General features: G+C 44.6%; 4 protein-coding genes across 6 annotated transcripts in view; 1 reads left to right on the top strand and 3 right to left on the bottom strand.

The window, feature by feature from the left end:
* eefsec (eukaryotic elongation factor, selenocysteine-tRNA-specific) overlaps positions 1-7,597 on the bottom strand; it is a 47,269-nt gene extending 39,672 nt beyond the window's left edge. For 2 of the 3 annotated variants that reach the window (XR_009120073.1, XM_058055395.1), the window contains exons 1-5: positions 7,363-7,597; positions 6,913-7,284; positions 4,078-4,285; positions 3,897-3,993; positions 2,962-3,126 (exon numbers count right to left, since the gene is read on the bottom strand). Coding sequence is in view for 2 of the 3 variants with exons in the window: in XM_058055395.1 (XP_057911378.1) it covers positions 2,962-3,126; positions 3,897-3,993; positions 4,078-4,285; positions 6,913-7,207 (765 nt within the window). In the remaining variant the exon portion in view is untranslated. The remainder of the gene's footprint in view (positions 1-2,961; positions 3,127-3,896; positions 3,994-4,077; positions 4,286-6,912; positions 7,285-7,362) is intronic. The other variant, XM_058055394.1, reaches the window with a different exon arrangement.
* Positions 7,598-7,718: 121 nt separating this feature from the next.
* On the top strand, positions 7,719-12,715 carry ruvbl1 (RuvB-like AAA ATPase 1). The gene is made up of 11 exons (XM_058055400.1): positions 7,719-8,030; positions 8,899-8,985; positions 9,057-9,189; positions 9,505-9,656; positions 9,786-9,875; positions 10,006-10,155; positions 10,910-10,973; positions 11,050-11,248; positions 11,510-11,612; positions 11,687-11,778; positions 11,863-12,715. Exons 1-11 carry the CDS (start codon positions 7,890-7,892, stop codon positions 12,020-12,022), a joined length of 1,371 nt encoding a protein of 456 aa, XP_057911383.1. The 5' UTR covers positions 7,719-7,889; the 3' UTR covers positions 12,023-12,715.
* mustn1a (musculoskeletal, embryonic nuclear protein 1a) lies at positions 11,863-14,974 on the bottom strand. The gene is made up of 3 exons (XM_058055405.1): positions 14,721-14,974; positions 14,502-14,655; positions 11,863-13,076 (listed from the first exon to the last, which is right to left on the bottom strand). The coding sequence occupies exons 1-3, from the start codon at positions 14,727-14,729 to the stop codon at positions 12,979-12,981; spliced, it is 261 nt and encodes an 86-aa protein (XP_057911388.1). The 5' UTR covers positions 14,730-14,974; the 3' UTR covers positions 11,863-12,978.
* A 115-nt stretch (positions 14,975-15,089) lies between these two features.
* On the bottom strand, positions 15,090-20,154 carry rft1 (RFT1 homolog). Its single transcript, XM_058055396.1, has 10 exons — positions 19,892-20,154; positions 19,715-19,800; positions 18,370-18,492; positions 17,992-18,283; positions 17,782-17,916; positions 17,350-17,610; positions 17,138-17,282; positions 16,934-17,039; positions 16,606-16,855; positions 15,090-16,542 (listed from the first exon to the last, which is right to left on the bottom strand). The coding sequence occupies exons 1-10, from the start codon at positions 19,952-19,954 to the stop codon at positions 16,378-16,380; spliced, it is 1,626 nt and encodes a 541-aa protein (XP_057911379.1). The 5' UTR covers positions 19,955-20,154; the 3' UTR covers positions 15,090-16,377.
* Between the last annotated feature and the right edge of the window lie 51 nt (positions 20,155-20,205).

Here is a 20,205-nt window from a genome sequence, read left to right on the forward strand (position 1 = left end):
TTAAAAATATTCATTCAATAAGAATAATGCTTCAGTTATCTTAATCACATTCAATACAAATCAAACAGCTTTTTCATGAAGAAAATTTGTTTTTGTCATTTAATCAAATAGCATAAAATAAATAATATAATCATCAAATTGATGAAAATCATATCTGAATGATTTAAATGATATCAAAATAATTATAATAGGAAAAAATGATCTTAAAGATTCAATACAAAGTATCATTTTTATCAAGATCCAACTGAACAATTGCCGCAATGTAATTAGTTTAAGAAGAAATATAATAAAATATAAATTGCATTAATTCGAGTAAATAATATATAAATGATTTGAAAGATAAAAGAATATTACTTCAATAATAATAATACTACTAATAATGACAAAATGATCTTAAACATTGAATAGAAAGTAAACAATGCCATTTTCATGATGGGAATTTTTTTTACTCTGAATATTGTCATAATATTGTCACAATGGAATTAGTATTTAAGAATATATCATCAAATATGTATTAAAATAAAATACAAACTATAATATTGAAATAATAGTAATAACAATAATGCTAAAATAGTTTTAAACTAAAAACCATTTCTGTAACACTTGACAAGAATCACGATGCATTATTTATTTAAATACATGCATACAACAAATATCATTAATTTCATTAATAGCAATATTATATAAATAATAGTAACGATCTAATAATGATGAGAATAAAAATGCTCAAATATCAGACTCTTAAGACAGGACATGACAGGGCGGGGCCGGCCATGCCTGGGAGGTGCAGCAGCTTGGAAAAAATGAAGAATAATATAGGTATATTTTTAAATAAAGTTTTTGGTTGCTAAGTTGCCAGAGCAAACGGAGCCTGGGGTGGCCACCGTTTGCCAACTGAGAAAGTCGGGTATTGGGGCGTAGGGGAGGGTGCCCAGGGTGTATCATGATGACTTTACTATACAGCTGGTACTGCCCTCTTATTGATAGTGCTGATTTATTTGATATCATTTTAATCTTCCACAAACATGTGACAATGTAGAAAATAAGGCTGTCTGTCATCAATGCTTACCTATCAATGTTACAATCATTTCAATTCCACCTTGAATAAAAACAACCCTTCCACCAATACTCTAAAAGATGTCTGATTGACTATCAAGCACTCATCAATTATTATTATTGCATCAGAGTGTTCCAAAATAAAATGGGGGTTAATTTAATCACTTGCTGCCACCAAGTGGTGAAAATGGGAAGTGTCTGGTTTGCCTTTGAGATCTCCAGTATTTCTCACGTTGCTTCAACATCCACCCAACCTTCCTATGCAGTCAGTACTTGCTAAGTGGCTACTTCAATATAATACATCAAACAGTCGTGAGCGGCCATCACAAGATGGCTGACCTCGGTCCAGATACAGACCCACTTACAGGTGATGGGTCCTTGACCAACTCACGTCCATCATTGAACGCAGCAGCATTTCGGGGCACTGTGTGATGTTTTTGGCAAAGTGTTGCCAAATGTTTTCCTGGTGACGGCGGTCCCAGCTGCCAGCTGGTTGCAGGACGATCAGGATCATTGGCGCCCCACCAGGGGAAATCTTGTATGGAGCGCCAGACCCGGGTCTATTGATGGTCATCTTATACTTTAGACCAGGGGTCAGCAACCCGCGGCTCCTGAGCCACATGTGGCTCTTCAGCCTCTTTGTTGTGGCTCCCTTTGCAATGATTGAATATTTTTATACACACAAGTGGGGAAAATGTACATCTTTGTAATGAGTTTTTAAAAAAATCTAATTTTCTGTGAGACCATGAATGCATCCTGACTGAGTTCTGACTGATTGGATGAGCAGACAGGATGCTATTCAGTTCTCTCTCACGCAGGTAAACATGAAGTAAAATAAGTAATACTTTTCCAGAGCTATTTGACATTTAAAAACAGCTGCATGGGAACTTGGTAAACAAATCGGGTAGGTTTACAGTAGTTTACACATACATTGATATAACTTTATCTCCAGAGTAATAATAATACATTTTTTTTGTATAGCGCTTTTCAGAGTACTCAAGACGCTTTACAGTAGAGAAAAATAAATAAAAATAGAGCTGATCTTGAATCTGCTATACAGGTTTTCAGCAGATTGTCGACTCTCCAGAGTCGTTCGGAAGCTGAAGCTGGACTGAAATGCTGTGGAAATATGCTAAAACGTAGTAAAATTATAAAATAAAATGAGTTAAAATACAATATCCAAACATTAATTCGGAGTTAAAACAAGGCTAAAAGCGGGGTGAGGTGCAGAAGTCGGGTATAAAAAGTTAGACATTAAAAATGTACAAGTACTCCAACTTGTCTGAACTACGTTCATCCCCCCAACGTTGTTTTAAACGTATGTTTTGCGGCTCCATGCTATTTTTCTTTAGTGGGCAAGGACATAAAACGGCTCTTTTCATAGTAAAGGTTGCCGACCCCTGCTTTAGACTGTTTTTGTAGCCCATTCCAGATTGGTGCAGGTCAACAATCCTGTCTCTGGGGTCCTGAGAGAACTCTTTGGTCTAGGCCATGTTGGAGAGTTCTGTCTGGTTGTGTAGACCAGGTGTCTGTCATACCTGTGGTTAGCTAGCACGGGTGTCTGCCGTTCAGTTAATACGCTAATTGGGCTGTCTACCCGGTCGGAGGATCAAATACTTATTTCCCTCAATCAAATACAAATCATTTAAAATATACATAAAAAATAATATATATATAAAAATATATGAGCTATTTCTGGATTTTGTTTTTGATATTTTGTCTCTCCATGTTAGAATACATCTACCATTAAAAGTATAGAATGATCACGCCTTAATTAGTGGGCAAGGGATGAAATACTTTTGACTGTGACTGTACATTAAATGTACATCATAAGGTCGTGACCTTCGCTGTGAAAAAGTATTCCATTTGAATGAAGACCCCTGGAGTCGAACATGTCATATTTACCTTCAGTGCTGGGATTTCCACCGTGTCGTTGATGGCCAGCGACCCCTGCAGGATGGTCCCGGTCATGACCGTCCCCTGGCCCCGGATGGAGAAGCAGTGGTCCACCGCCATCAGCAGGTCGCCTGTGGGGTCTCTCCGTGGGAGATACGTCTGGTTCTTTAACAGCTGAGAAGCGGGGGGGGGGCATAAATATGTCAAAACACACTTTTGACATGGTCTAGCTTATAGAGATGGGGGGGGGGGGCGTCTAGAATAACAAATAACTGACAAATATTGCTACTTTGACCAGGATATAACGCTACTCTTTATGTGTCATGTATTTAGCACTTTGTATGACCTTGTATATGACCTTCCCATCTTATAGTTGACCTTCATTAATGCTGGTGAATTGGTGCCATTAGCACCTGTATGACCTGTATGACTTTCTAAATAGGGCGCACGGTGGACGAGTGGGTAGCATGTAGGCCACACTGACAGGAGATGGGAAGACCTGGGTTGGAATCTCCACTCGGCCATCTCTGTGTGGAGTTTGCATGTTCTCCCCGTGCATGCGTGGCTTTTCTCCGGGTACTCCGGTTTCCTCCCACATTCCAAAAACATGCTAGGTTAATTAGCCACTCCAAATTGTCCATAGGTATGAATGTGAGTGTGAATGGTTGTTTGTCTATATGTACTGGAGCTTTTTTTTTAGCTATGGTCCTCAACTAAGCTGATGAACACCCAAATTCACTTTACTGTCTACAATAAATTGCTTTTTGTCTGATTCCCATGTCCTCCTTTTGCATTTTGAAGCTCTACTTGTATACACCAGTGTAAAATGTACATTGTCCAACTGCTCTCTACATTTGTTTTGTTAAATCGACGTAAAAAGTCCATCTGACACAATAGGGGACCTTTAAATCAGCTGCAGGTACATCGGGGGCCAGGGTTTTTACCTCCATTAACTCTGATACCCCCTGGGGTTCCTCCGTGTCAGGAGCCTCGGGGCCCCCGGGCTTGGCTGCCACTGCAATGACGGGACAGTCCTTAAATCTAAAAAACGATGACAAAGAAAGAAAAAGACCAAAAGGCGTGTTAAACGTGAAGAAGGTTGGACAGCAGCAGCACGGAGCAGACCTGGTGTTCTCCAGCGTTTTGTGTAGTCTCTTGGTCATCCTCTGGATGGCGCTCTGTCTCTTGTTGGCTGGCAGGAGGTCGGTCTTGTTGAGCACGACCACCATGCGGGGACAGGTCAGCTCGCCGATCAGCAGACACTCTGCAGTTTGCGTCTGGACCCCTTTCACCACGTCCACCACCAGCATCATCAGGTCGATGATCTGCGCTCCTAGGAGACACACACCAACACGTTGTTGTGCGACACGTGCACGCCTGCACTGACAATGCATGTCATGTGACCCACAATACACGTGCAAACAGGAAGGGACACAGACATCCAAGGAAAACAGCCCAACGAGGAAAAGAAGAGGGGAGAAGAGGGGAGAAGAGGGGAGAAGAGGTGAGAAGAGGTGAGAAGAGGAGAGAAGAGGAGAGAAGAGGAGAGGTGAGAAGGGGGAGAAGAGGGGAGAAGAGGTGAGAAGGGGGAGAAGAGGGGAGAAGAGGTGAGAAGAGGTGAGAAGAGGTGAGAAGAGGTGAGAAGAGGGGAGAAGAGGGGAGAAGAGGGGAGAAGAGGGGAGAAGAGAGAGAAGAGAGAGAAGAGGTGAGAAGAGAGAGAAGAGGGGAGAAGAGGGGAGAAGAGGTGAGAAGAGAGAGAAGAGGGGAGAAGAGGGGAGAAGAGGGGAGAAGAGGTGAGAAGAGGTGAGAAGAGGTGAGAAGAGGGGAGAAGAGGGGAGAAGAGGGGAGAAGAGGGGAGAAGAGGGGAGAAGAGTGGAGAGAAGAGGGGGGAAGAGGAGAGAAGAGGGGGGAAGAGCGGAGAAGAGGGGAGAAGAGGGGAGAAGGGGGGAGAACAGGGGAGAAGAGGGGAGAAGAGAGAGAAGGGGGGAGAAGAGGTGAGAAGAGGTGAGAAGAGGGGAGAAGAGGGGAGAAGAGGGGAGAAGAGGGGAGAAGAGGGGAGAAGAGAGAGAAGGGGGGAGAAGAGGTGAGAAGAGGTGAGAAGAGGTGAGAAGAGGGGAGAAGAGGTGAGAAGAGGTGAGAAGAGGGGAGAAGAGGGGAGAAGAGGGGAGAAGAGGGGAGAAGAGGTGAGAAGAGGTGAGAAGAGGGGAGAAGAGGTGAGAAGAGGTGAGAAGAGGTGAGAAGAGGTGAGAAGAGGGGAGAAGAGGTGAGAAGAGGTGAGAAGAGGTGAGAAGAGAGAGAAGGGGGGAGAAGAGGTGAGAAGAGGTGAGAAGAGGGGAGAAGAGGGGAGAAGAGGGGAGAAGGGGGGAGAAGGGGGGAGAAGGGGGGAGAAGGGGGGAGAAGGGGGGAGAAGAGGGGAGAAGAGGGGAGAAGAGGGGAGAAGAGGTGAGAAGAGGGGAGAAGAGGGGAGAAGAGGGGAGAATAGGGGAGGAGAGGGGAGGAGAGGGGAGGAGAGGGGAGGAGAGGGGAGAAGAGGGGAGAAGGGGTGAGAAGGGGTGAGAAGGGGTGAGAAGAGGGGCTGGAGGGCTGAAACCGGAGCTGCCGCACGCTTGGTTGTCTTTCCTGACTTTGCTTTGCTTCCACTTGGCTCCATAGCTTTCCTGTCCTTTCCCCATTTGGGACCGGGGAGGGGGGCGGGTGGGGGTTAATATATGTATAGCCCGATGGCTCCATTCTTCTTCCCAGGATAATCTCCAACATGTGCCCCCTGTGTCAGCATGGTGTTTATTAGAGCTGGGGAACATTTATAGCCATTCCCAAATCTAGTGTTCCCTAACGCTGGGCTGTCACTGACAGTCCTGCTTTAGTCCACCTTGTGGTTCGGATCAGCCCCCTTTTGGACTCGGGGACCCCTCAAGAACCATGAAGTTTTTATCCTGCAGCCACCAGACTTGGCGTCCCGATACACAGTGACCTTCAAGGGTCGCTGACATGGTCGATCAACTTGGCTTATTATCTTATACATTGTTCCGTTTTTAATAACAAAGAGTAAATGAGTGACATTAATAGTTGATGGTGGTGAGCTAGCTATCACAGTTCCGGAAGTGACGTAATGCACCCTGCACAACATGCCTTAAAAATGTCTAACAGCGGTGGCGCGTTGAAAACCTTGGTGAGCCTTAATATAGCCCTAATATTGCCCCAATATAGTCAGTAGTACATGTAAACATTTAAACTGCATCTATGGGATCCATTTCACTCATGGATGATCGGGATCGGCATCAAATCCTGATGGAAACGTTCCTGTCATTGTCCTTGACACTTAGCATTCTGTGTTTTGAAGGTCACCAATGTTCATCGCCATGTTTTAGGGCTGTAGTGGCTACCTTGGTTATAATCAGTGTAAACATACTACGTCTCGTACACCGCAACGACTTTTTAAATTCTCTTTCATCTCATGACTGCTGGAATATAATTTTTAATATTTTCGAACCTTTTTTTGCTCCAAAATGAAATAAAGTATTGTGTGAATTCATTAAAATGTTACCCAGTTTACTTAAAAAGCTTTTAAATGTGTGTGTGCATTAAATTGACAAGTAACAAATTACTATTTGTATTGGAAATATGCACAAAATTATTTTGCATGCAATTCCCGTGTGAATAGATTTAGGACTACTGGCACAGTCGATGTACAGTATACTGCATCGACTTTGCTTTGGAGAATTATATGGAAGAAATAGAGGTGACACTGTACTGTGTATCTGGCGCCCTCTACTGGACGTATGCGGGACAACACAAGTGAGTCTATGATGGCCGAATGAGGAAAATGACAGCACTACCATCATGAATCATTTTCTCTTTCACAAGAAAAGGCAAACAAATTAGGTTTAACCCGCCTTAGTTGAATGCAATGTACTACCATTTGACCTCAAATGCCGTCCCTGAATAACACGAATGCCTTACCTCCAATAATAGTCCGAATGAGAGAGGCATGTCCCGGGCAGTCCACCAGGGTGAATTGCAGGCTGTCATACGGACGCCGGCCCTCGCTGTCCCGCAGGTGATCCGGAAGGGCCACGGTGAAGGAGGAGAAGCCGAGGTCCAGGGTGATGCCTCTCTCGCGGGATTGGGGGTTCTTGTCGAAGGCTGCCGTGGAGGCGGTGCTGCTCAGCGCCCGAGCCAGCGACGTCTTGCCGCTGTCGACATGTCCAAGGACCCCGACGTTGAAGTTTAAAGTGTCTGTCCGACCGTCGGCCATGTTGACCAGCTGTCACCTCTTACAAGTACTTTCTGCTATTTACGTGTACCACCATGGAGTATTGTCACTGCCAGACACTGTAATTATAAACACACACACATAATTAGACAACAAAACACAGTATTACTTTATACATATAAAGCTATAAAGCTCACATTGCTGCTAAAAGTTGACGTGAAAGTCGCCTCTTGTCTGTGTTAGCTTGAGCAGTGTTTGCTTTGCTATAAACAACTCCAATAACGCTGTATATGAAAGCATAACAAATAAACAGAATTATTAAAAGCTCTACTTTTACTGTTATTTTTCCACTCTTCTTTGACATTTGTTTCACTCACGCGCAATGTTTCTTGCCGTTTCCACTACGACAGGAAACTTCAAACACAACCGGAAATAAACCCCTCACAGGTTGAATTTCCGGTAACAGTGATACTTGACACAAGTCACAGCCAATCAATACACTCTCTGTGAGCTAGGTACCCAATCGTGTGGCGTAGAACTCAAAAACAGGCGGGGTCTCAGGGTAACACTTCCGCCAACTTTCCTTAGTAACCCCACATGGAAACCATTCTTCCTGTGTTTTGAGTTTCGGCGGCGATTGCGGCGGCAAGTGGCCAATCGAAGCGCAAGTTGCTATTTTCTGAATACTTTAGCCGAGTTTGTGGCACAAACTATACACGCAATCATGAAGATTGAGGAGGTGAAGAGTACCACGAAGACTCAACGGATCGCCTCTCACAGTCACGTCAAAGGACTCGGCTTAGATGAGGCCGGTAACGCTAAACAGACAGCATGTGGTTTGGTGGGACAGGAAGCTGCCAGGGAGGTAATGTTCATGTTGTTTTATTATTCTATTGTTTGACGTCATGGTGCCTGTGAGTTAACATTTTTGATAGCATGAAATAGTCTGTTTGTATGTCCGGCCTGCGCCGTTGAGCTAAGCCTGCTAGCATGTGGGGTCGCTGTTGCACACTTGGTGTACATAAAATACAAAGCTGTGATTCAATTGGAAAACTTCCATACTTTTGAGTGCGTAGATGTGCGAGTCACGAACGAGTCGTTGAAAACTGGCTGGGTTTTAACTCCTTCTGTACCACGCCAAAACGGGTGCTTGTCTCTGGTACCTCGTTCACTGACCCCTCCCATTCCCTCAGGTACAGCTAGCAAAATTCCAAAAGGATGTATAAGACAATTGGAAAAAGCAACGGGTCGGTTCCTTGCCTCAGATCAACTCGATTCCCCCCCTAGCCGAGATGACAGATTCTGCACAACGAACGATTTACTCGCGGGTGCTTGACGAAAGTTTCACGGACTCACGGGTATTCGACCAAGAATCGGATATCGGCGCTATATTGGGATTCATTATTAAAATATGACTCTAAAGTGTAACTCTTATAGATGGTTAGATTCTGTTTACATTCACCTTAGTCAGAAATGCAACACAATGTATAATAGATTGTTTATCTCTCCCCCAAAGACAATAAATGAATTGAATTGAAAGAAATTGAAAGAAATAATGAATTGCATTATATTGCAGTTAAGTTTGTCCTAGCTTTAGTTGGTGTTTTGCATGAAACCGAGCGTCCATGGTATTATTATTATTATTATTATGAGGAGGTGGTCTTTGTAATCCACCCCACGTGTGGTGATGTTGTGTGGTCATCTTGCTCTGCATTTCTTCAATTGTTTTTCAGGCATGTGGCATCATCGTTGAGCTGATCCGCTCCAAGAAGATGGCAGGAAGGGCGGTTTTACTGGCAGGACCGCCAGGCACCGGAAAGGTAATAACTCAATGAGAGCGGTACTAGAGCGTGTTTTGGTATTTTTCATGTTTTATTCTTCTCCGGTACAGACGGCGCTGGCGTTAGCCATAGCACAGGAGCTGGGCAACAAGGTGCCTTTCTGCCCCATGGTGGGCAGTGAGGTCTACTCGTCGGAGATCAAAAAGACAGAAGTACTGATGGAGAATTTCAGAAGAGCCATCGGTGAGCGTCACTTCCTGTCACTGGCATGTTGCTGTGTTTACACAAGTTCTTTTAAAGCCTCGTCTCGTGTGTATTATTTTGGTGCCTTAAAGGGTCTTTTATTTATGTTATGTATTGTTTATTTGGACTGGCACAGCAGCCATTTTGACTTAAATAGCAGGGCACAGGGTTATACAAAAAAAAAAGACATTTAGAGAGCATACAGGGTTTTTCCCCCACACTGTGAATGAATCCATGACCTGAGCATGACCGTGGACCTGAGGGACGCCACGCACAAAGGCGGCATTGAGTCCATGCTGCCCCCCTCCCCTGCAGGGCTGCGTATCAAAGAGACCAAGGAGGTCTACGAGGGCGAGGTGACGGAGCTGACCCCCTGTGAGACGGAGAACCCCATGGGGGGCTACGGCAAGACCATCAGCCACGTCATCATCGGTCTGAAGACGGGCAAGGGCACCAAGCAGCTCAAGGTCAGAGTCACTCATTTTTAATGTAGAACTGTACAGCGCTCTTATTTTGAAGGACGGTCACGGAAGTGTGTATTCATGGCCAAGACCGGCAACCGGCCTTCAGTAGTGGTTTTGTCTTGTGCTCCCCAGTTGGACCCCAGCATCTACGAGAGTCTCCAGAAGGAGCGCGTGGAGGTGGGCGACGTCATCTACATCGAAGCCAACAGCGGCGCCGTCAAGGTAGGCGCCACACTCGTCCTTCTTCTGTCGTTTTTGAGCTTTCCTCAGCAAACAGCAGTCGGTGGCACGAGCGCACCCGCCCTGCCCCCTTTCCGTCCCGCCCCTCACCTCCGTGGGTCTGTGTTTCCAGAGGCAAGGCCGCTGCGACACGTTCGCCACGGAGTTTGACCTGGAGGCTGAGGAGTACGTGCCGCTGCCCAAAGGTGACGTCCACAAGAAGAAGGAGATCGTCCAGGATGTCACGCTGCACGACCTGGACGTGGCAAACGCCCGACCACAGGTATTTCTGTTCTAATTATGGAATTATAGGGGTGCTATTTCATGTATAGAGGGCTCTAATCATGTTTAAAAGGTGGTAAACCGCTTTTGTATGTGGTGTTTTCTCTTACGGCTACTATATTGGGTAATTGGAGTGTAAATGTAATTATAGGGGTGCTATGTCATGTATAGAGGGCTCTAATCATATTCAAGTGTATTTAAAAGGTGGTAAACAGCTTTTGTATGTGGTGTTTTCTCTTATGTCTACTATATCAGGTTATAGGAGTTGAGAGGTGACTATAGGGGTGTTATTTCATGTTGAGAGGGCTCTTTAGAAAGTATATTTAGAAGGCTGGATATGCTCTAATCATATTCAAGTGTATTTAAAAGGTGGTAAACAGCTTTTGTATGTGGTGTTTTCTCTTATGTCTACTATATTGGGTTATAGGAGTTGAAAGGTGACTATAGGGGTGTTATTTCATGTTGAGAGGGCTCTTTAGAAAGTATATTTAGAAGGCGGTAAACAGGTTTTCATGGAAATGCCTGCAAAGCAGCCAGCCAATGGTACGTGGGAGAAACAGGGAGGACATCCAATGTGGGGAAGAAAGGAGAAAATGAGAAGCCAAAAATAAAATCCCGCTCAGACATGACAAGCCACGCCCTACGTAACATACACACAGTAGTTGTTAGTCGTCAGGTTGCCAACTTTTAGCCATCGCTGAATGTGTTGATTGCCTTGGCGGAGGTCCGCACTGACCGCTGTGTCATGGTGGCAGGGAGGCCAGGACATCCTGTCCATGATGGGCCAGCTGATGAAGCCCAAAAAGACGGAAATCACAGGTGGGGGCGCCACGCCGCCGTTGCCGCGTCTACAGCTTTTGGCTTGTTGGTTCACCGCCCGCGTTTGTCCTTGCAGACAAGCTTCGGGCGGAGATCAACAAGGTGGTGAACCGCTACATCGACCAGGGCGTGGCTGAGCTGGTGCCGGGTGTGCTGTTTGTGGACGAGGTCCACATGTTGGACATCGAGTGCTTCACCTACCTCCATCGAGCCCTGGAGAGCACCATCGCCCCCATCGTGGTGTTCGCGTCCAACCGGGGGAACTGTCTCATCAGGTATGACCTCATGCTTTCATGGGGGGGGGCGGGGTCCGTGTCCCCCAAAGTAGTCTTGTCATATTGGATTTGTTTAGGACTTGTTCCAGTCCTTCTCACCTCCAGGTGAGCATAAACTCCACGTTCATGTGAATAAAAATGTGAAGTACTGGAAGATGCACGGCTGGTCAGTCTTGGGGTTTCTTAGTTTTCTGTCACCTTCCAATGCGGGGCCAACTTGGCTATTTTCATTGAAGAGTTTTGTCTTTGTGTGGCGTTTAGAGGCACGGAGGACATCAGCTCTCCGCACGGCATTCCACTGGACCTGCTGGACCGCGTCATGATCATCCGCACCATGCTGTACACGCCCCAGGAGATGAAGCAGGTCAGCGTGGACGTCCGCAGCAAACACGCTTGTCCTGACCTTGTGCCACCATGATGACCATTCTCACGTTCCAGATCATCAAGATCCGCGCTCAAACCGAGGGGCTTGGCATCAGCGAGGAAGCGCTCACCCACCTGGCGGAGATCGGCGCCAAGACCACCCTCAGGTACCACGTCATGGTAGAGTTGGTAGAATTCAAGCATCCCTTGTGGTTTGGTGACAGCTGTCCGTCTCCCGTGTGGGTGCTCAGGTATGCCGTCCAGCTGCTGACCCCGGCCAGCCTGCTGGGTCGTGTTCAGGGCAAAGAGACGGTGGAGCGAGAGCAGGTCGAGGAGATCAACGAGCTCTTCTATGACGCCAAGTCCTCCGCTAAAATCCTCCAAGATCAGCATCACAAATTTATGAAATGAAAACGTGACAGAGGGCTCAGCTGATGCCAAGTCTGTTTGCTTGTTCTTTGGATTTTTTTTCTATTGTTATAGCTGTATCTTCATCACGAGCCATCTTCTAGATGGATGGAGATGAAGATTAACAAGCATTGGACTACTTGTGCTTTTACTGACTAAAATGTTTTTTTTTCCTCCCAAGACTGTGGTTTAATACATTTATTAACTTCACTTCAATTAACTCCAGTTCATATTAATGTGATGTTTTCATCGTTAGTGCACAGACAACCTGGGGGGTTAGCATTATTAGCTCCCTGTAGACGTGATATAACACCCCAATGGTCACGTTAACATCCCATTATCCATTGCTTACGTCACACCGAGCACGTGCTACGGGATCACTGCAGGGATATCAAAGATGTAGCATAGGATCTAGCGAGCTAGCTAACTAGTTTACCTAGCCAATTTAGTCAAGACAAACTTTACAATTACAATTACAATTACTTACAATTTTCCGATGGAGGAACGACGACATATGAGAAAAAGGCATGAGAAGAGGAATTAAAAGATGTTCTTATCCTTCGATGTGAGCCACGGTGTCCTCTCTGCTAGCTTAGTAGCCAGGCTCCATGCACTGTGGAAGCTAATGCTAACTAACGCTATCTCATAGCAATACTTGATATAACTTGTATTTCTATATCTCTGGACTAATAAAACACCCACCAAACAGCCATCATTTATTATGATTTGATAAACGCAATGGATTACATGAAAGATCCAATGTTAGCAGTATCAAAAATGCTGACTTTTGATTGACACTGTCATATAATGTTTATTACTGTTCATGTGTCACACTGATCGCAATTTGTAAGATTTCGGTTATCTCAAAATGTACTACATCAGCCCTAAATGCACAATCTAAGCACACAAACAAACTTGCCTCAGAGGCGGACCGGCGACAGGAAACAGGAAGTGATCATCTACTTCCTGGCGGGTGGGGATGAGCGCGTGTTCAAAGCCGTTTCTCCTCCTGACCTCGCGCCGCTGAAGACGGATGGAGCAACTTTCCCGCTTTTCTCTGCCGAGAACAAAGCATCAATCTCACTTTCTCCAGATCTACAGTACGCTTTATGGCAGCAATACCTGCTAACACCAGCAGGGGTCAGCATTGCTCTGCCGACCCTCACTTCCTTCCTGGCTGGTCTTCCAAAGCTTTGTGTTGTTTTATTCTGGCTTATCCTGGCGGTGGAATGCAACACACCTCTACCTCTGCCTGTCGTCACGGAGGGTGTGGGTTTGATTCCCAGCCCTGACAGGACAAGGCTCAAAGGCCTAAATATTCTCTGCTGTCATTGTTTGGTCACACTTGGACCCCGGAATTAACGCACTCATTCCTGGTTGGTTTTTATTTACGGGAATATTATTTAGTACTTCATAATCAGAACGATCATATTTTTTAATATTTGTCAATTGTCTAATTCACGTTACATTTTATCGATGAGGATATTTTTGTAATTACATAAATGCTATAATAATTAGATAGATAGATATAAAGAATTATACATGTTAAAATAAAACAATATTATGGATTATATATTATAAATTGTGAAAAATATTAGTAAAAATAACTAAAGAAAAAAGTTATAAATAATCATTTGGTGTTTACATTGGATATTTCCAAATATGAGCATTTATGATATTAAATGATTTAAAAATAAATGCTATGATGATAATACTATACAAAATGTACATATTAAAATGAAATACAACAAATACTAACTATTAGGAATTGATAAAGATTGTCTAAAAACAAAAATGTAATTTCCAAATATGAGCATTTCTAATATTCAAATGTTACTTATGTATTATGATGCTAATAATTTCATCCTGGAATGGATACGTTTACTTCATGCCATGGGATTCATATTCATATTCATACATAATAAACGCTATTAGAATAATACTTTAGACAGAAAATAGTCTAAATATATAAGTGTAAACATAAATACCATTCATTGCGTAACAATTATTATCATCTTTTTTTAATTAAAATTAACATTTTTAATATCATCACTAAAATAAAACGTAAAATATCATCAAGAATGGTGGTTAGAAAATTTAGGAACATAATTATCTATTACACACACACACACACACACACACACACACACTAGTCTAGTCCCGTGGGAAAAGGTCCCCCCCTTTGTCCCTATATGGAGTGGAAACTTTGTCCATGCTAAACAATGTGATGCTATGCTAATGTAGAATAAGACATGCAGTAATATGATCATACTGGATGTTCATAAGAATAAGACATGCAGTAATATGATCATACTGGATGTTCATAAGAATAAGACATGCAGTAATATGATCATACTAGATGTTCATAAGAATAAGACATGCAGTAATATGATCATACTAGATGTTCATAAGAATAACATGTCTTATTCTTATGAACATCTAGTATGATCATATTGGATGTTCATACTGTGTGTATACTCACCGTACTCATCCATGACCTGCAGCGTCTTACTCTTCTTTGGTCCTCCGCTGCCAAGGTTCTTCTTTGCCTGGTCCAGGTCCTCCTGTCTGACCGCAGGACGCTGCCCCTCTTCCTCTTCTCCTTCTCCTCCTCCTCGGGCTTCCCTTCCCTTCTCCTGTTGGAAACAAAAGATCCCAGAGGAAGTGAACTCCACTCCCCTTGGGAAACGCTTCTCCATACCTGAGACATGGAGGTCCTCGGTGTCGTCTGCTGGGACAGTCTATGGCCGGCCTGGCGTGGGGGGGGGGTTCTCCACAGGACAACAAATGATGCCGTGAGGGGAAGCTCCTCCTACCAGAGATGTCTAGCAGCTCCACACAAGTCAAGCCGGTAGACCAAAGTGAAAGTAGAGCGTTCCTCCACCATGTCTACTAGTTTAGTCAGATGCTAACATCAACACAAGGTTATTTCATGTCTGCAGGAGCTCTAATAACAATAAAAAGCACATTTAAGGTAGTAAACAGGTTTTAAATGTCTTATTTTATCTTGTTAAGTCTACTATATTGGGTAATAGGAGTGTAAAGATTACTATAGGGGTGTTATTTCATGTCTACAGGAGCTCTAATAACAATAAAAAGCACATTTAAGGTAGTAAACAGGTTGTCCATGTCTTAAATGTCTTATTTTCTCGTTAAGTCTACTATATTGGGTAATAGGAGTGTAAAGATTACTATAGGGGTGTTATTTCATGTCTTCAGGAGCTCTAATAAGAATAAAAAGCACATTTAAGGTAGTAAACAGGTTTTACATGTCTTAAATGTCTTATTTTCTCTTGTTAAGTCTACTATATTGGGTAATAGGAGTGTAAAGATTACTATAGGGGTGTTATTTCATGTCAACAGGAGCTCTAATAACAATAAAAGTGTATATAGAAGGTGGTAAATATGTTTTCTATGTCTTAAATGTGTAATTTTCTCTTGTTAAGTCTACTATATTGGGTAAAAGGAGTGGAAGGGTGACTATAGGGGTGTTATTTCATGTCTACAGGAGCTCTAATAACAATAAAAAGTGTATATAGAAGGTGGTAAACAGGTTTCCCATGTCCTAAATGTGTATTTTTCTCTATGTTGGGTAATAGGAGTGTAAAGCTCATGAAAGAATAAAATGTGTTTTGAAGATTCCAAAGTTTTCTTTGCCATCCCTACAAAAATATTCAATTTATTAAAACAAGCAGCATGAACACGACCTGATGTGAGAAGGCTTAGCAGTACCTGTTGTAGTCCAGCAGGGGCGCTGTGGATTTGCTGTCTTAAGAACTAGTACATAAACATATAAACCATACTAGTACATAACCTCAGCTAAAAGCTAACCCCAGCATGGAAACAAGAGTTCAGAACATTCACAGAGTGCGTCTCCTATAAAATGGTATTTTCAATAAAAAGGCTAAATAACCCTTCAATTTGTCCACAGTTGATCAAAGAAATCAACTGACCATGGGCCGTGATACTTCATCACGCAGTACTACACATACTCATCATTTTACTGTACTGTGAATATCTCAAGTCACAGATTCAAATATTAAAACAATGATCATACACTCACCAGCCACTAGCTATGCTGATGCCGTGTGCGATACATCGTACATTGTACTACAGTAGTAGTATCAGTATGATAGTGTATCTTCTCACGTAGGCACCATACTGCCTACAGTCTGGGGCTGCACGAGTGCCGCCTGTGGCCAGTATAATCCACACTGCTGTACAAGCTGGACACAGACTACTTTAGACATCCTAATGAAATGGGAGAATGAATGAAGAGTCCTATGAGGGCGTAGCATCGCCACACGTTCCCATACTGTACCGCACTGGCGTCCATGAAAGAGAAGTTGACTCGGGCGCTACGTGTGTTTTTTCCCATACTGGGGTAAAAGCTGCGTCCTCACAAATGCCACAAGTCGCCTTTCTGTAAGAAGAACGGCTAAAAGCACAAAAGCGAGGCATAGCGCCCCCACGCCGACGTGGACCACCCTGAGGAGCCACCCGCTGGCACAGCAGAAGACGCCCTGCAACCAGAGAAAGGTCGAATTAAAGACCAACAAATGCAATCAAATAGCGTGGAAGGATACCTCACTAACGACCGTGACCACCGCGCTGGCGGCGAGCGCCACGCACAGCGGCGGCGAGGGCAGCAGGCCTCGCAGGGGTTTCCACGGACTGGACAGGAAGTAGCGGTGGATGTACAGGACGCTGTGCGAGATGCGCAGGGCCATGTTGAGGCAGTTGGCCAGTATGAAGCCCACCCCCCCCGCCCACCACGTCAGCATGTAGGACAGCAACAGGAACGACGCAGACAGCGCCAGCATCACCACGTTATACCTGCAGGTTGAACCAACAACAAAAGCGGTCACGTCGTGTCGCGGCAATCTGGCCAATCCATCGTAACGCCATGCGTACTTGTCCACCTCTTCCTGGCTCATGGCGGCGAACACAAAACACTCGCTCACGCCGTTCACAGCCAGCAGGAGGACGTAGCAGCTGTAGCATCGCAGCAGACCAGGACCTCAACACACACAGTTAGCAACGGGGCGTTTGTGAACGATCGGCTTCTTGCGACCGACTCTTTGAAATGAACAAGTGTGGATGTGGATGCCGTGTTACCTGCTCCGCTACTCAGCAGCGAGCCACCGTAGATGTCCAGCGCCAGGGCAGAGTAGGCGTGTCCAAACACTGCGATGACGAGTCCAACCACCAGCACCAGCTTCAGTAGACATTCCAGCACCTCTGCCGCCATGGCAACATCTTCCTGTTGGTCACCACACAGGATGAGCAAGGAGCACGACATCAAATACATTTCTTCAACAAGTGAGCACCTTTCTCTGACTTTGGACAGGGCGCCCTCGCTGCAGAACTTTGGCAAAGAAGATGTAGAAGCTTTCCTCGATGGGCAGGAAGACGAAGCGGGCCACCGTGGAGCCCAGATTGTTGACCACGTCGTAGACGCCCTGCTCCCCGAAGCTCAGGACGTTCAGGAAGGTCATGACGTAGCGCTCGCCTTCCGTCAGGATCTGCTTGAGGAAGGATTGCTTGAAGAAGCTCCAGGTGAGCCGGGCCACGCTTCCATCCACCAGCGGCTGAAAGCACACGAGCAGATGAGGCAGCTTCTCTTTCACTGGTGTGTGTGTGTGTGTGTGTGAGCGACAAGAAGAAAAGCTCAGTTGACAGCATGTGTCAATTTCTCCATGCTTTGACCTGGAACGTTCCCGTGTGGATCCCCTTAATGTATTAAAGTGTATAACAGATACCTCTCCATTGGCTCTGTGGGGAAGCAGATCTCCAACACTGCGTAGAGGAAAATCCCTCTTGGTGGCCTCTTCAGACCCCAAAAAGCGAAGAAAGTATCCGGCGTAGCAGAGCACCAGCACTCCCGTGTACACCAGCTGGGAAACACCAAGCAGGTAAGTTCATCCATCGATGAAAAACCACATCCTGTGAACTTGGACCGTGTCCCTCACGTGAGCAGTGGAGAAGATGTAAAGCCCCCACTCCCGAGCCGACACCACCAGCACCACCGTGAGGCTGCACTTGGCCAGCATGGCCAAGCTTTCTGCCACCACCTTGAGTCGAAGCATCATGTGGGCCTGGGCCAGCACCCACAGGGGCTCGGCCAGGAGCTCCTGGACCCCCGCGAGGGCGAACAACACCACGGAGGGGCCGTAGAAAGGAACCGTTTGAGGATCCGGGACCTCCAGGAACCAGAGCCACACGCAAGCCAGCAGCACTCCCCAGATGACACCAAGAGGCAACCTAAGAGGGGAAGGGAAGCCTCTGGTCTGCCTTCACACTCCTATTTTTGTCTCTCACGTGATGATGATGATGATGATGATGCTTACGTCATCCATAGCAGGGTGACCAGCTGTCTCCAGTTGTGCTTCCCCCCCGTATCGCCACTCAGACACGCTCTCCTGAAAGCTTCTCTGGATAAAAACACCAGGGTGGAGTAGAGGAGGGTCAGCCTGCATGTGTGAAAAGAGCAGCACGTTTTACACTTAGGGACGCTCATGGAAAAATACTTGTGTGCCCTCGGAGATATATTTACTGTGTTGGAAAGGTACTGCGTTCAGGTCAGAATAAAGTTATTAAAGCGTCAGACCCTCAGCGGACGCCATTGTGGCTGCGTCTGCCGCCGTAACAGACATGATGTTGCATCAGACACGATGCACATGCAGTAATGCAGCAATGAGGCTAAATATTTTAACATACTTGAAATTAAGGCGCTATTTTTTCACAGCCCTCGTAGAAATGTTTGCTTATGTAAAACATTTTTTTAACAAATATGTCATTGTTGTGAATCTTTTTTCTAGTACTATGATTTTATTCCCAAATATTTTCGCCTCATTCTCGTCAAATTACAACATTTCATTTTTTTTCTCATGTTAGGACTTTAATGATGTTTAATTTTTATATTTATGCTTTATGCTTTATGTGTTGAAAGCACTTTTTCCCCCTCAAATTAGTCTTTATTCTTTTGAAATGATGATTATTTTCTTGAAAGATGACAACTTTACTCTCCTAATATTGGTACATTATTCATTTCTTCTATTTTTGTACAAGTTTTCTTGTATTTTTACATCCCTGCGTGATGTGCAATACCAGTGATTTTGTTCCCGATGTGATACTGAGTAAAATTCCAATTCTATAATGTATTCATAAAAATATATTACTTTAAATAAATGAATAATATAGTAATAATTAGTTTAATTAACTTAATAATTTATTTTAAGGCCTGGAGTATTTTGAGGGAGTGATTTCAAATACAGTGCAGCTGATATGTCCAACAACAGAAAAAGCAGACAATATGACACAATGGTATTTTAAACAAAAAAACATAATATAAGAACTAAAATGATAAATTAAGAACTTCCATAGAATGAAAACTTTCTCCACAAATGACAAAAGCAGCCAAAGTAATCAATATTTTGACTTGAGAATCGATTTTACAGCATGAAGCTCTGGTAGCGGAAGTACCGAACTTTTGGTATCGATGTGCACGTGACTAGTTGGTGGGAAAGCTAGCACTGAGCTAGCACTGAGCTAGCACTGAGCTAGCACTGAGCTAGCACTGAGCTAGCACTGAGCTAGCACTGAGCTAGCACTGAGCTAGCACTGAGCTAGCACTGAGCTAGCACTGAGCTAGCACTGAGCTAGCATTGGTGATGAATGATGCACACAGCTTGCCTGACGTTCACCACCCCGATCAATTCTTTGGAAACAAAGCGAAGAGTGAAGGCGTTCAACAGGAAGGTGAGCACACGGAACATCACCTGAGAGCAAGAATGTAATATTTGGACGCGTTATTATTATTATTATTATTATATTTTACACACAAACAAAGAAGTAAGAGAAGTAACTCACCTGTAGCAAGACATTGTACGACGCCAGAGTGGACGCTTTCTTCAGTACGTCCTGAGAGTTCATTATCAGCCGTTTTCTCGCCGCAACTTTAAGTTACCATTTAAGTTTCCACATAAAAGTCCAACTTTAACGTCGTACACAACGTGGAAATAACACGAGTGGGCACACAGACGGGAATGACAGTCCGGCGTTCCCACTTCCGGATACATTGGCATACGTACTTTGCGTGATTACGTCACATGTGCTACGCATGACGTCGCCGTAGACGTCCGCTCATCCAATGTACAGGTATGTCAACTTCTGTTTGGTTTTCG

Source organism: Doryrhamphus excisus, chromosome 18 (genome assembly GCF_030265055.1).
Source record: "Doryrhamphus excisus isolate RoL2022-K1 chromosome 18, RoL_Dexc_1.0, whole genome shotgun sequence".
Lineage (NCBI taxonomy): Eukaryota > Metazoa > Chordata > Actinopteri > Syngnathiformes > Syngnathidae > Doryrhamphus > Doryrhamphus excisus.